This window comes from Mus musculus, chromosome 1 (assembly GCF_000001635.26).
Source record: "Mus musculus strain C57BL/6J chromosome 1, GRCm38.p6 C57BL/6J".
In the NCBI taxonomy this organism is placed as follows: domain Eukaryota; kingdom Metazoa; phylum Chordata; class Mammalia; order Rodentia; family Muridae; genus Mus; species Mus musculus.
This window is the reverse complement of record NC_000067.6, coordinates 92,982,358-92,997,149: the sequence shown is the minus strand read 5'-3', so window position 1 is coordinate 92,997,149 and position 14,792 is coordinate 92,982,358. Positions and strand designations below refer to the sequence as shown.

General features: G+C 48.4%; 1 protein-coding gene across 8 annotated transcripts in view; it reads right to left on the bottom strand.

The window, feature by feature from the left end:
- Positions 1–10,758: 10,758 nt before the first annotated feature.
- Gpr35 (G protein-coupled receptor 35) overlaps positions 10,759–14,792 on the bottom strand; it is a 38,340-nt gene continuing 34,306 nt past the window's right edge. For 5 of the 8 annotated variants that reach the window (XM_006529780.4, XM_011248053.3, XM_006529781.4 and 2 more), the window contains exon 2: positions 10,888–14,592. In XM_006529780.4, the coding sequence (XP_006529843.1) occupies positions 13,659–14,582 (924 nt within the window). In that variant the 5' untranslated portion in view covers positions 14,583–14,592 and the 3' untranslated portion in view covers positions 10,888–13,658. Of the gene's footprint in view, positions 14,593–14,792 lie in introns of all 8 variants that reach the window. The other 3 variants (NM_001104529.1, NM_001271766.1, NM_022320.4) reach the window with 1 other exon arrangement.

The following is a 14,792-nucleotide window of genomic DNA, read 5'->3' as shown; positions in this document are numbered from 1 at the left end:
CACACCCGGTGACAGTTACAACTGTCCACAGTGGACCGTTTAGAATTCTGCTTCCTCCTAGGCAGGCCTGGAGCAGTGGCCCAGTAACGAGAACACACAGAAACCCTACTGGATGGCCATGCCACTCTGAGAGATGTCTACCCTCTCCACACTGCTGTTGGGTAAGGCGATCATGACACTGAATTCAGTCAAGCATGAGCTCAAATAGGGTCAGAATCCGACACCAACAGGGACAACATCAACGGGAAGAATACTTCTTTCTTCTTATGATTATTCAGGGATAATGGACTCTGAGTGAGGGGATCTGAAGCCTTCTCCTGTATTATGGAACAGGCTTCCTCATATAAATATGGTGCCTCAAACTGTTCACTTATTCATTGAGATGGACTGACTGGAGCTACCGTCAATTGAGGATAATATGCTATGTTGTGAAAACAGGCCTGGCATTTCCTCCAAGTCTCTGTCCACAGGTTTGAGTGCTCTGTGGAAGATTCTAGCCCTATAGGAAAATATTACAGATGGCACCCAAACATAGGAACTATTGGTGTTCTTTAGACGACCACAGGCAGGTCTCCATTGCTCCACATTATCTGAGAAAAAACACCCCTTTGAACATGCAGTTCATAGATACTCACCCTGGTGGGCCTCACAATTCAACATGCTCTTACATGCCAACTGCCAGAACAAGGAGTTTGTTCCCTGAACCTGACATTTGATGCCATCTCCACCGAGCTCCAAGGAACCAGAGGAGCCCACCCAGGGCTCACCAGCCCGCCTTGGAGTCAGCTTCTGTTCGTAGTTTACTTGCAACCTGGACTTCCTAGCTCCCTTTGCCTCACAGGCTAAATTCCTGCTCAGGATCGTTCATCTCTAACGTCAAGAGAATGGTTTTTGGTGCATCATGTTCTGGAGGTGGTGCTGGCAGAGTTCCACCTTCCATGGCCTCTATATCCTGATGCCTAAGTGGATCAGGGTTTAAATGCATGGAGAGCACCATGGACAGAAGAATCCCCTAGGGAGGCAGGGCAGGTCCTGATGCTGCCAGCAGCATCCTCTCTCCCATCAAGAGTACGCTTTTTGATCCCTTCTTCTAACTCCTTCCACACTGTCTCCTCATTTCTTTACATTCAATGTGTGGTACAACCCAGAGCATCAAGGGCTAAACTGGCCACGGTCTCAGCCTCTAACCTGCAGTCCTGTTCCCAACCTAGACACGGTTGCCTCTGTGCCCTCCATGGCTGCCACCTGTCCCTGTCTTCTCAGAAAATATACCTGAGGTCTGGGACCCAACTCCCTGAAGCTCCCTACACTTTATACATGGATGCTCATATCTAAATTCCTATCTTCCTTTCTGTCCCTTCTTCATGATGAGCTGGCAAGTATCTAGACAGCAGCTCTTCCTGGGAGTGGGTAGCTGCTTATCTGAGACTCCATAGCTCACAGAACACAGGGGTCTTCAAAGCATACCCATCTTGTGGGAACAACCCTCCTTTTGGCCTTGCATTATAAGATGGATCCCCCAAGGCCTCCCCATGCCCGCCCCAGGGCCTCCTCCTCTTTCTTATGTACCGCCGGACTCATAGCTTACTGATCACTATGTGACAGAGCCCCTCCCCCTACACATCCCTCTGAAAGTGAGTCTTATCCACAGTCCATAGGTACCCCCAACCCCAACATCTCACACATTTTCACACACTCTCTCTATTGAAGACACTTTGAACTTGCCCTCTATGGGCAAAACATGTGCAGTTGATTCTAGCTGTGTCCTAAACAAGCTCATTAGGATAAGAAACCAGCTATGGCCATGCTGGGCCAAGGAGAGGAATCTCAGCACCTACTCGCCTGTGCTAGCCTCAGTCCAGAGGGTAGCAAAACTTGGGTTATTTGTACCCATAAACTTACCTCCCCTTCCCCCTCTTAGAGGCCAATTACTCTGCAAGCCTGGGGCTCTCTTATTCCTGCCAAGCTATTATAAAGGCAAGGCTTGGCCTTGCCTTTCTTAGCAAGCAAGGAACTTGTACTATGGCCAAGATGTCTTGCAGCGCTCAAACACTAGAGCTAAAGTAGAACAGACCATGAGTGGCTAAAAGGAATCAGCCTGATGTCTCTTGTGGACCTGTGGAGCAGGTCAGCCGTTCTCCTGGCTTCCTTTGCAAGTTGCTGGCTGTCGGATCTTAAAAGGCATCTCTTGATTTGTGACTGACGGTTGTTCTCACACGGCAAGTCCAAAGCTGACTGGTTACCAAGGAGACAAAATGTTTACTATCTGGCCCTCTATAGAAAAGGTTGGCCAATGCTCATGGGGACTCCTGGCTTTGCAACGCTACCAGAACCAAAGCCACCTGCCTGCAGCCCTCCACGCCAGTGATCCCACACTAACCTAAGAGGATGAAGGATGAGCATCCTGCCGGGGCCTCAGAAAGAGCAGAGTCCCTCCCCCCACCCAACTGTGGGCAGCTGACATGACAGATAGATGCTCCCCATTGATCTTCAATTGCCCCTGGCAGAAGGGGGCACTGAGGTGGTGCCTAGTCTTCACTTCTCAGCTGGCACCTTGTACATGGCCCAACTCCTCTCCTGGGCCTCCTGCTGCTGGCTGCCCCAGTATCTCTGCACACACTGAACAAGGCAGAAATGAAAACGGCACGCCTACAAACAGCACCCGCCTCGACCCACAGGAAGGACTGCACCGTCCTGTTCCGTGATGGCACAAAGCTACCTTCGTTTCACCTGTTCAATGAAGACACCAGAGTACCCAGCATCCACCAGCCCTACTCGGTCACTCAGTCCAGGGCAGACCCAAGCTTCCTCAGACTTTACCACAGCTGGGAGTCTTTCCCAACTCCTACATCAGCCCCACCTCTGGCTCAGCACAGCAAGCCTGCAGGTAGCCAGGATCTTTCCACCATGTTTAGACACCCCCCCACCCCCCCCCACCCCCCACCCCCACCCCCCCGCCGCCAGCAAGTGGCAAACCAGGTGTCGTTGCTCCTTAGGCCTCCTGAGTGGTCGAGCTGCCTGGCACTGGTACTGGTAACGGGACCATGATGCTATTGGCAGATGATGGAGTCTGACCAGCGCTCACTGGGATTTCCAGATTCTTGCTTCCCGTGAAAGGGAATCAGACGGGGACATTTGACTAGTAGTGGAAGCAGAGACAGTTTATTAAGGAAGAAAGCATCTCGGGGGAAGAAGTGGGCCAGAGTTTGAAGAAAGGTCAGAAGCTCAATGGCTCCAGTGCCTAGGGGGTCACTTGTATAGTGTAAGCTCTTTGTGGGTCTGCTACCTGTTGGTCTTAGAGGAACTGGATCCAGGACTTTTCTGCCAGTTGGTTTCTTTCACATGCTAATGCTGATTACCCCCTATCCCCTGCCCCTACTCTCCTGACACAATCACTGCTGCCACTAAGGGCCATGATGGTTGGTTGTCCTTTTCCAGGTTCCAGGTCACAGGCTCATGCAGTAGTTCTGCATCATAGCAGCAGTAGACTAAAGCTTTCTCCTGACTGGAGGAGTGGCTTCCATGGCTTTTTTTTTTTTTTTTTTTCAGTGATGTGATGAACATTTGGGTGATTTTAGTCCCCTATTTGGACTGACAATGTCACAAAGACAGAGGGACTGGGGCCTGCAGTTCCACGGGCACTTAAGTGGGCAGTGTTTGACACTTATTTCTCAAGTAGTATCCAGGCTTGAAACCACCCCACCCCACCCCCAAGCCGCCTGATCCTCGGGTTGGTCCGGAACCCTGGAAAGCAAATGCCTTCTCTACCCCCATCACGTAGGCCTATGCAGAAGCCTACAGCCATGCTTAGCGGGTGAGACCTGCGATCCTCTCTGATCCACAGCAGTCCCTTGCAGAGGGGCACACCTCAGACCAGTGCCAGGAGGTGACAGGGCACTGTTCCCCAGCCCTGGCCCTGGCCTGAGCACTCTAGGTTCTTATTCTAGGGTGGCCACAAAATGAGTTCAGGTAATAAGGTCAAGTCCTAAAATTTTCTTGGCTCTTACCCAAGGGACAGATGTAGGGCAAGAAGTTTCTTCTCTATCTCTCTCTCTGGATATGAGTGAGCAGCCGGGCAGAGTTGGGGGTGGGGTGGGGCAGGAGCCTCTTGATCAGGCACAATGGATCAGCCCCCAATGGTCTAGGCACGCTGTGGGAGCCAGAAGTAAGAACTGCTTAGGCTGGCCACCTTCTGCTCAGAGAATTACTGAACCCAAAAGAGGTTATCCCCAGGGACCTGTGCTCAGGTGGGTGTAGTGCTCAGCACCATCTGAGGCCACTGGGTGAACAGCATTCACTAGAGGTAGCCTCCCTCATACATGAACAGTATTCATATTCATATAGGGCTTCCGTACCCCTAGGGCCAGGATAGGCTGCAGAGGCACAGCCTCCCTGGCCTCAGCCCAGATGTCCTGGTGCAGCTGAGGGGAGAACAGACCTTTAGAGACTTCAGCTAACTAGCATGGTTTCCTCACTTGGGCCCACAGAGCAGCAAGGCCCAGGATGAGACCTTGGCATCTCTGTCTTATCTTGAAGACAGAAAGCTTTGCCATGAGTCACTGTCCTAAACCCAATTCCAAGAGCAGCGAAGCCTCCCCGGACAGGCCACTTCCCCAGAGGAGGGCCATGGTGGCTGAGAATGAGGCTGCACCGTGGCCAGGACCACCTCATTACACATAACCCGCCCCAATCCTCTGTTTCAACCCAAAGCTCATGTCAGAACTGCAGAGATCACATGGAGGTCGTTGTTGTATCTGTTCCTCTTTCTACTGTGGCCACCCTGATTAAACTTGCTACTTTACACCACTGCTTGCTTGTTTCATTCCTACTAGTGATGATAGTATCAGGTTTGGTGTGCACCTCTGGAGGTGTTCCAGATTCTTGTATCCCAGAACACAAGGACCTGGACATAGATACACTGATGCTAAGAAGCAAAGCAAGTTTCTTGGTATTGTATGAAGAATGCATCTCCAAGGGAGGAAGTGTGTGTTGGAACAGGGAGAAAATTTAGAAGCTCAGTACTGGCTCAGGAAGGATTGGAGTGTTTGTGTTAACTACTTAGGGTAGGTTTCAGGGGTGTCTTAGTTAGGGTTTTACTGCTGTGAACAGACACCATGACCAAAGCAACTCTTATAAGGAGAGCATTTAATTGGGGCTGGCTTACAGGTTCCAAGGTTCAGTCCATTATCAAGGTGGGAACATAGCAGCATCCAGACAGGCATGGTACAGGAGGAGCTGAGAGTTCTACATCTTCATCTGGAGGCTGCTAGCAGAATACTGACTTCCAGACAGCTAGAATGAATGAGGTTGAGGTTTTTGTTTTTTGGTTTTTTGTTTTGTTTTTTTCGAGACAGGGTTTCTCTGTGTAGCCCTGGCTGTTCAGGAACTCATTCTGTAGACCAGGCTGGCCTCGAACTCAGAGATGAGCCTGCCTCTGCCTCCCAAGTGCTGGGTGGGATTAAAGGCATGTGCCACCACTGCCTGGTTAGGATGAGGCTCTTAAAGCCCACACCCATAGTGACACACCTACTTCAACAGAGTCACACCTTTTTATAGTGCCACTTCCTAGGCGGAGCATATACAAACCATCACAAGGGGGTTCCTTGTGTAGCACTGTCTTTGTAGTTTATTTGTACAGTACAGGCTTTCTTTATACGTCATATTACATACATGTAGTTCATAATGAGTTTGCAGGTCACTTTTTATTTTATGTATGTATGCACACTGTCATTCTCTTTGGGCACACCAGAAGAGGGCATCGGATCCCATTACAGATGGTTGTGAGCCACCATGTGGTTGCTGAGATTTGAACTCTGGATGAGCAGTCAGTGCTCTTAACTGCTGAGCTATCTCCAGCCCCTACAGGTCGCCTTTGAGTGTTCTGGAATGCTTCTGCACCTGTTCCAGAAGCTTCAGCCAGTTCTAGCAGCCCTTGGTGGTGTGTAGAGCTGTTCTCGCCATCTTGTCTTCACTAACAGGTATTTCTCACATATTTTATATCCTTTTTTGTAAGGCCTTCCAGATCCCACACTGCACCCAAGTCTCCTACCACCTTCCTGAGAGCTGTGGTCCCAGAAATATTGGGGGAGGGGTGCTAGAAGACAATGGTACGTGTTTTAATGTCTTTTTAACAAGTACTTCTTGCTGTGAAGGGCCACAAGCTCTGGTGAAGAAGAACCACAAAACTCTGTTGTAGCCAGAGACTGGGGAGATTTGGACCTTGTGTGGTAGGGATTTGTTGAAATACCCATCTCACAATGAGTTCTCTCTGAAACGTCTGTATCCTAGAAGACTCAAATTTTGTATGGAGGTTAAAAACACCTAAACAAGAGTAATTTGGTTGTGTCCACCAGTGACCCTGAACTGGACAGGGCTTGTGTTTCACCTTGCTTTGGCTGCTATAACCCTGAGCATATAACCGTCACCCACAGTGCTATAGTTTATAAGCACTGTAAGTATGCACACACTATAGGTCAAACAATGTCCCCTAGCTTTTGAGTGAGGGCACCCAATGTTAAGGCCTATTATTAGATCAAATAGGATAAGTCCCATTATTAGACCAATACAGGGCACATCCCCAACAGGAACACCCCCTGAATTCTGAACTAGGACAGTAAGCTGCTATTGCAGAGCAGAGCCCCAGAAGCAATGTGTACCTGAGAATCAGTCCTTCCCTTGAGCAACAGTTTGTAGTTTTAGATTCGCCTTTTTTTCAGTCTTTAAGTTAGTCTGTTGGTCTCATTATCTCCTCCACAGCACTGAGCAATCTTTAATTCAAAACCTGCACTTTCAGGGGCTCTTAATAGACATAGAGGAGGGCTCAGACCTTAATGACAGAGACAAAGTTGAAAGCATTCCAAGTGCTGTTTAAGAGACAATTTGACAGGCCGGCCATTTAGTAAAGTAGCAACAGGTTCTTTCCACCCAGGGGCCGTGACTTCCTCAGCCACTGCCTTTTGACCAGGATTACAGTGCCAGCCATAAAATGTCAACCTGTATAGCAGGCCTCAAGTCCAATCAGAAGGCAGCTAGTCACCCCCTATAGTAGTCCTGTGTAATCAGAAAAATTATACAACAAAACAAACAGCAAATGGGCAGGGAGGCGTTTGTTTCAGTGTCCTTTCCTGGACCTCTTGCTCCAGGGTGTGTCTTGTTACCTGGGAGAGTAAACCCACACCGTCAGGGAATGGGACTGTGCACAGTACATGAACTGGAAGGACATGACACAAATTTTGACCATGTCCCTTGAGCTGTGAGTAGGTTTGAATTTGGAAAGATAAAAGCATGGCAGCTGGTTATCTTCTTAGGACAAACACTGAGGAGGCAAGGCACCAGGGCTCTGTAGGAGATGGGAACTAAAGTTTTAAGGCACCACAAGCCATTTCATCAGGCTCCATACTATTAGGATCTGATCTTTAGAGAATGGAGAAAAGGATTGTTTTGTTTGTTTGTTTGTTTTATCTCTACATTCCCTCTGACCGATCAGCAAGGTCAAATCATCGAAGAATAGAGATCTCTTTCCTTCTGGAGCCGCTTTACAACTGGGAAGAGGTGCTAGGAGACCTGGCTGGTGCCTCTCTGCCACAGAACCCTAGGAGCATAAGGCTAGAAGGATTGAGCTATATATTTAAGAAGGAGGTGGATGGTTATCCCAGGAGGTTAAAAGTCATCTTGTGATGTGTTCTGGAGGTCAGGAGGTCCTCAGTAGTGAGACACAGCGTCAGTATAGATGATAATGATAGATATCCCTGAGACAATCCTACTCAGAGCTCCATACCCTGTAATCCAAAGCTATCAAACATGTCAGAAGGTTAAACAAACAGAAGCTGGTGTTTCGTGTCGCTATGATAAAATACCTTCACAGCATCAACTTTGAAAAGCAGGGTTTATTTTAGCCAACATCCCATGGTCATCTCCATCACTGTGAAGAAGTCGGCAGCAGGGAATCACTGTATGGCAGGCAGTCTCCTCCCAACGGAATCACCAGGAAGTAAACATCACAGGTCTGGGAAAGACAGAGTTCACCAGGGCCCTCCCCAGGGTTACAGAAGCAGGTGAACAGCTACTGAGGTGGCTGATGAGCCATGCAGGTTGTATAAAGAGCTCCAGGAATGTAGCCTCCCTGAGTCCCGGTTGGTGTAGCTTTTCTATGACGCAGATTCCTTTGATATGGGATTGTCTGGTGTGCAGATCAATAAGTCATTACATACTTCAGGAGGACATTGAAGGGGACACAGGTCCTGGGCTAGGGCCTATCCAAAAAGGTGGAGTTATAACCCAAAGCCCTAAGCTGAGATAAACCAGTTAGACTACCTGGTGATGTGGATGGAAGAGTCCTGCCATCTGAAAGCAAATAGGAACTGGACAGGAGAGAGCATAAAGCTGGCCTAAAGCTGTGAATCAAGAGGATGCACTAGTTGGCTTTTTCCTTGCAGTGATGAACACATGACCAAAAGCAACTTGGAAAGGGTTTCTTTGCCTTACAGGTTACAGCCCATCAGGAAGGCAGGAACTCAGGGCAAGAACCTGGAGGAAGGAACTGAAGCAAAAGGAACGGAAGAACACGCTCATTGTCAGACTCCCCACGATCTGCTCCGCTGCCTGGGGTGACACTGTCCATCCACAGCAGGTTGGACCCTCACACATCCCACACATCAGCTCTCAATTTAAAAACTGCCCCACAGACATGGCTACAGGCCAGCCAGTGGGGACAATCCTTCAATTTAGAGTATCTCTTCCCGGGTAACTCTAGTTTGTGTTGAGTTGACAAAAACTAACCAGCACAGAAGGTATTTATTCCAAGAGCACTAAAGGACTGCAAACTCTACAGAGGATTGGAGCCACCCGGCCTCATTTATTGTCTGGAAGATCTATTTCATGACTTCCCAAATAGGGGCACTACGTAGAGATAGTTACATGGGTGCCTTAGCTCAGTAGCCAGGAATTGAGAGTTCCTATCACTAAGGCAAGTCAGGGCAGTAACTGGCCTGCTCTCCATGGCTTGCTCAGCTTGCTTTCTTCTATACCCCAAGACCACTTGTCCACTTGTAATGGGTCAGACCCTCCACATCAATCAATCAATCAATCAATCAATCAATCAATTATTAAGAAAACCATAGGCACATCTTTTTTTCCTTTAATTGAAACTTGATTTTCCCCCTAATATATCCTGATTATGATTTCTACAACCCAGTTCTTCCCCACATCTCTTTCCATCCAGTCTCTTTCTCTCCCCCTCCCCCTCCCCCTTCCTCTCCCTCTCTTTCCTTTCCCTTCCCTCCCTCCCCCTCCCCCCACTAGGCTTCAAAGAGATAGTAATAATATAGCAAAATCAAATATAATAAGATAAAACAAAATCTATCACATTTGGAGTTAGACAAAATAAACAAACAGAAGGAAAGTAACCTGAGAGGAGGCACAAGAGTCTGAGACCTGCTCGTTCGCACTCAGGAATCCCATAAAAGCACTAAACTGGAAGCCACAATATATGTGTACAGGACCTGACGAAGACCTATACAGACCCTTTGAATGCTGCCTCAGTCTCACTGGCTCACATTAGTTTGCTCTTATTGATTTAGATGGCCTTGTTTTCTAGGTATCCTCCATCTCTTTGGCTCTTAAATTCTTTCTGCCTCCTGTTCCTCAGGGTTCCCTGAGATCTGAGGATTTGATGGAGATATCCCATTTAGGGCCAAATGGTCATAAGGTCTGTCTGTAGGTCTCTATATTTGTTCCCATCTTCCGCAGGAGGAAACTTCACTAATGATGAGCAAGGCACTGATTTATGAGTATATCAGAATGTCATTAGAAGTCATTTTACCACTGTCTTTTGTTGCTGCTGCTGTTGTGGTTGTTAGAATAGCAGTATTTGGTTTTACCCTAGATCCCTGGGCTGTCTAGTCTCTGGTTCTTGGTCACACAAGCAGTGTTGGGTATGGGTTTTGTTTAGTGGAGTGGAGCTCACATCAAATCAGGTATTGGTTGGCTACACCCACACACTTTGTGCCACCGTTACCCTGGCATCTCTTGCAGGCAGGACACTATTGTCGATTAAAAGGTTTCTGGCTGACTTGGTGTTTATGTTTCTCTTTTGGTAGAGTGCAGGTTACCTTCCTATATCAAAGGTGCTAGAATGTAGGGGTGAAGGCTCTGTAGGCACCAATTTGACTTCTCCATGTTCAATGAGCTATAGATGTTGGGGCCTTGCTGTCAGTTTGTGGAGAACAACCTATGGTCTTGGCAGCAGCCTAGGTTATTTGGAGATTCCCGTGAGACCCTTGGGTCAACAACTCAATCAGATGTAATCCAATCCCTATACTAGCAACTGTATTTGGTGATGTGACCAGAGATGGCCTGTTGAGACTCTGTCTCTCTCACTGTTTGTGGGATTCCATTCAGATTGTCTTAATATAGATATAATAAAAGCTTCTTCTGTGTTAGGTTTCCACACTAGCCCTCAGACTTCTCTGTCTCTCCCTATATTCCCTCCAGCACTCCCATTCACCCATAACTATCTATTCCACTTCTCTTTCCTAATGGATCCATTTGTATCTCCTAGTCCTTTCTCTGTACTTATCCTCTGTGGTTCTATAGATTATAGCTTGGCTACTATCGACTTTACAGCTAGTATCCACACTTAAGCAAAGACAAAGACAAATTTGTCATTTACCTCACTCAGGATAATTTTTTTCTAGTTCCATCAATTTACCTGTGAATTCCATGATGCACCCCCACACACACACACCTTTTTTTTTTTTTGAGGTAGGGTTTCTCTAGGTAGCCCTGGCTGTCCTAAAACTCAATCTGTAGACCAGGCTGGGCTCAAACTCACAGATTAGCCTGCCTCAGCCTCCTAAATGCTGAGATTAAAAGCACATACCACCACACCAGGACATAATGATGCCATTTTTTAATGGTTGAGTAGTATTCCATTGTGTAAAAGTAGGACATTTTCTTCATCCATTCTTCTGTTGAGGGGCATCTAGGTTATTTCCAGTTTCTGGCTATTATGAACAAAGCCCATATCAGTTACTCATTAAAGAAACAGGACTGCCTACATGCCAGTCTTACAGAAGAATTTTCTCAATTGTCATTGGTTCCCTTTTTTCAGAGGACTCTAGCTTGTGTCAAGTTGACAAAACAAAGCAAAACTAGCCAGTACTCAGAGTGGGCTTTAGCGGAAGTTATTCATATAGCATGAGCTTTCTCATGAAAGCTTTGTCAAATGCAGTTTTTAACAAGTCACAGGTTACCTTCAGATGTTCTGGAGTGTCCCCACACTAACTCCAGTGTCTCTGACACCAGTTCTAGTTGGCCTTGGGCAGTGGAGGTACAGGGGCTCAGCCTTCCTCTTTGCCAATAGTATTTTTTTAAAGATTTATTTATTTTATGTATATGAGCACACTGTAGCTCTTTAGACATACCAGAAGAGGGCATCAGATCCCATTATAGATGGTTGTGAGCCACCATATGGTTTCTGGGAGTTGAATTTGGGACCTCTGGAAGAGCAGTCAGTGCTCTTAACCACTGAACCATCATCTCTCCAGCCTGCCAACAGGTTTTTGTTTTGTTTTGTTTTTATATAGCGTGCTATTTGACATTTATTTAGTTTTTATTTGGAGGATGTGTTGGGGCCAGAGAACAACTTGTGGCTTGGCTCTTTCCTAGCACATGTTAGTTTCTGGGATTTGAACTCAGGTTGCCAGGCTTGGTTGCTGGCACCCATGCCAGATGAGCCATTTAACTTTAATTTTTTAGTGTGCTAATTTTGCAGCTTTTGTGTAAAGATTGTCCTTCATTTTCTACCTCCCGTCTTCTGCATCATTTGGACAGATGGCCAAGGCTAGCCTGTGGGGGCGTGGGATTTTCCCCTAAAGCTGAGGTTACCAGAGGAAGGTAGAGTGTCTGCATCAAGGCAGATGCTGTGCTGGTTCTGTGGGCAGGGGACCCACTACTGCACACTAGGGGGTGCTATGGGGGCCCCAAATGATCTATTTCTCCCCTCCTGATGCTTTGTTTCTATCACCGGCAAGCTACTTAGAATAGTTGTCTGCTGTTGTAGTCTAGAGGCGTAAGACTCAGAAAAGAACCATAGGCACACACGTGTGGATCCTATATCTTGATATTATATAGATACACCATCCCTTCCTTCCAAGGTGAAGGTTTAGATAATACTGCAGAACAGAGGGTGGAGGGGATGTGAGAACTGGAGGGAGAGTGGGCCAGTGTGGCAGAGAAGCCATTTCTCTGGCTTAGGATGATCATCAGCAGTGAACAGGAAAAGCGCTGCTCTGATCCACAGAACAGCTCGGCCTACAGTCATGCCAGTGAAACAAGCAAAATACGGCTGTGGCGAATAGGCTGATGATCATGAAGCTGTTAGTAGTCCTTGGCAGAGCGAAGAGGGTCAGCACACCTTGGGTCGCAGCCACAGCTTCCTCACACCCTAGGCACATTTTTGTCTGGAGCAGGTCAGGTGTCCAAGTGTGTGTGTGAGGTGGAAGTTTAGTGGGGATTGGTAATCTAGCGGTGCAGTTTGGGGATTGTTATCTATGCTGAGTGAGGCTTTTCAGTGACTGAGCACCCAAGAGTCACCGTGCTTTTGTAAGTAACTCCAGGAAATCAGTTCACCAATTTATACTTGAGTGGAATCCTTTCTCTGGTGTCTGAAGGATGAACAGATTTTTGGTTTTTGTAGAAAAGGTCATACAAAAAAAGGGGTCAGTTAGGCAGTAGGCCTTGGATGAAGTAGGGGTAGAGAGTAGGGAGAGCCAGTACCCCCCTCCCCTGAGCTGGAGGGGCTCTGGCTCTGGGTACAGCTGTAGCATTTGGACCAAGACAAAAATCAAAGCATTGAGGGGGAAGCCCAGGGCTACCACATCTCCAAATGTGCTCCTGACTCAAAGCTGGCTTTGTGGCTCATCCTTTACTCCAGAGATCCTCGAAGCCTGGGGCCACATCCTCAGAGAGCATGAATACCAAACAGCAATCTTCCTCACAATAAACTCCAGAGACCTCTACCATAGCCACTGTCCTCAGGAATCAACAGTCCCACTATAGAATGGAAATAACCAGAAGAGGCTCAGGTCCGATTGCTCAACATGATGTTATGACCACTGGGTCTCCTGAGCTGGAACCCTCATAATACAGAGCTGGAGCAACAGTGACAGTCATGGGCCTTGGAGGACAGCCTGCCAGACCACAGCTGCTGCCCTTTTGCCCAACCCTACATGTGGCATGAAGTTTAAAGGTCCTAAAAGGAAGAAGCCATTTGAGGGTCCTCTGGAAAGATGTCTCCTGGTTCTCTGAGCCGTATGTCTGTCCTTTATCTCTCATCACTTGCATCTAGGTGACAGAGGACCTTGCCAGGACCAACTCTGGGGAGGGGTGTATCCTAAACTCAGTGGCTAGCCATCAAGGCCCCATTCTGGTGCCCAGGGTTTCTAGATCTGGAATGGGAGATATGTGGTCTTGTTCCAGGGTCCCTCAGGTCGGACGTTAGAGCCTGAGTCCTCTGGTCCTTTCAGGGGAGCAGATGCAGCCTCTCTAGTCCAACTGGGTCTCCTAGAGTGCTCAGACCCCACAGGAGGTTCAGGCTGATCCAGGGCTCCTTGCTCACATCACAGGTTCCTCTGGCCCTTGGCATGTGTTCACTTCTTCTAGGTGAGGCTCAGGATCTGGGAATCTTGGCTCTTGTGGGGTGTGTTGGAAGACGTGGCTGGCTTGGACGCTTCCTGGAACTCTCTGGCCATGTAGTAGTAACAGATGGCATCCAGGCAGCAGTTGGTGTCTGAGAGTTTACCTGTGATGGACAGGGCACGGCTGAAGGTGTCTCGGGCAGCACAGGTATTGAGGTTCAGGGAGACCTGCACGGTCAGGACCACATGCAAGGGCAGGAAGCAGATGACAAACACAGCCAAGTTGGCCCAGACCATGTGGGTGGCCTTTTGGGTGGCCTCTGCCTGCCCCACATCAGCGGCTGGCCTTCTCGATAGCACAGTCACTACCTGCAAAGAGCAGAAGACCACGATGGCCAGCGGCAGGTAGAATCCCAGCAGTGAGAAGGCAGTGGTGCTGAAATTGCGCCGGGTTTGGCTGCTGAAGCAGAAGCCACCCTCCTGCATCCCCAGGCGCCAGCGCACTACCAGGGAGGTGACCACTATCACCCAAAGGGCCACACACACTGCTGCAGCCTGTCTCGGGGACCGCAGCTCACGCGCACGCAGGGGATGCCGCACTGCCACATAGCGGTCCACAGCAATGGCAGTGACCAGGCTTATGCTCATGTATCTGTTGGCCAGGTAGATGCCCTGTGAGAGCTGGCAGACGGGTGTGTCTGAAGAACTATATTTCAGGGAGTACAGCACAAATGGCAAGGAGCAGAGCAGGCAGAGGTCGGCCACAGCCAGGTTGGTCATATAGATGCGGGTCTCTGTCCACTGGTGCATGCGATAGCAGAATACCCAGAGTGCCACGCTGTTGAGCAGCAGGCCCAGCACCAGCAGCAAGGCTGAGTAGATGATGAAGAAGTTGTTGACGGAAGCAGGCCACGTGAGGGTGCTGTTACAGGTTGTACTATTCATGGTCCTAGGGCTGCAGGAAGGTCAGGAAGTCAGTGAGGGTAGGTGGAGGGAGGGGTTCCAAGGTAAGGCCCTGCCCCGTCCCAAAGCCTGCCCACCTCTGGGCAGGAATTCTGGAGCAGGCATGCCTCACACCTGAAACTCCCCTTCCCAAAGAAACCACAGAAACTGTAAAAAAAAAAAAAAACAAAAAAAAAAACCAAAAAAACAAAA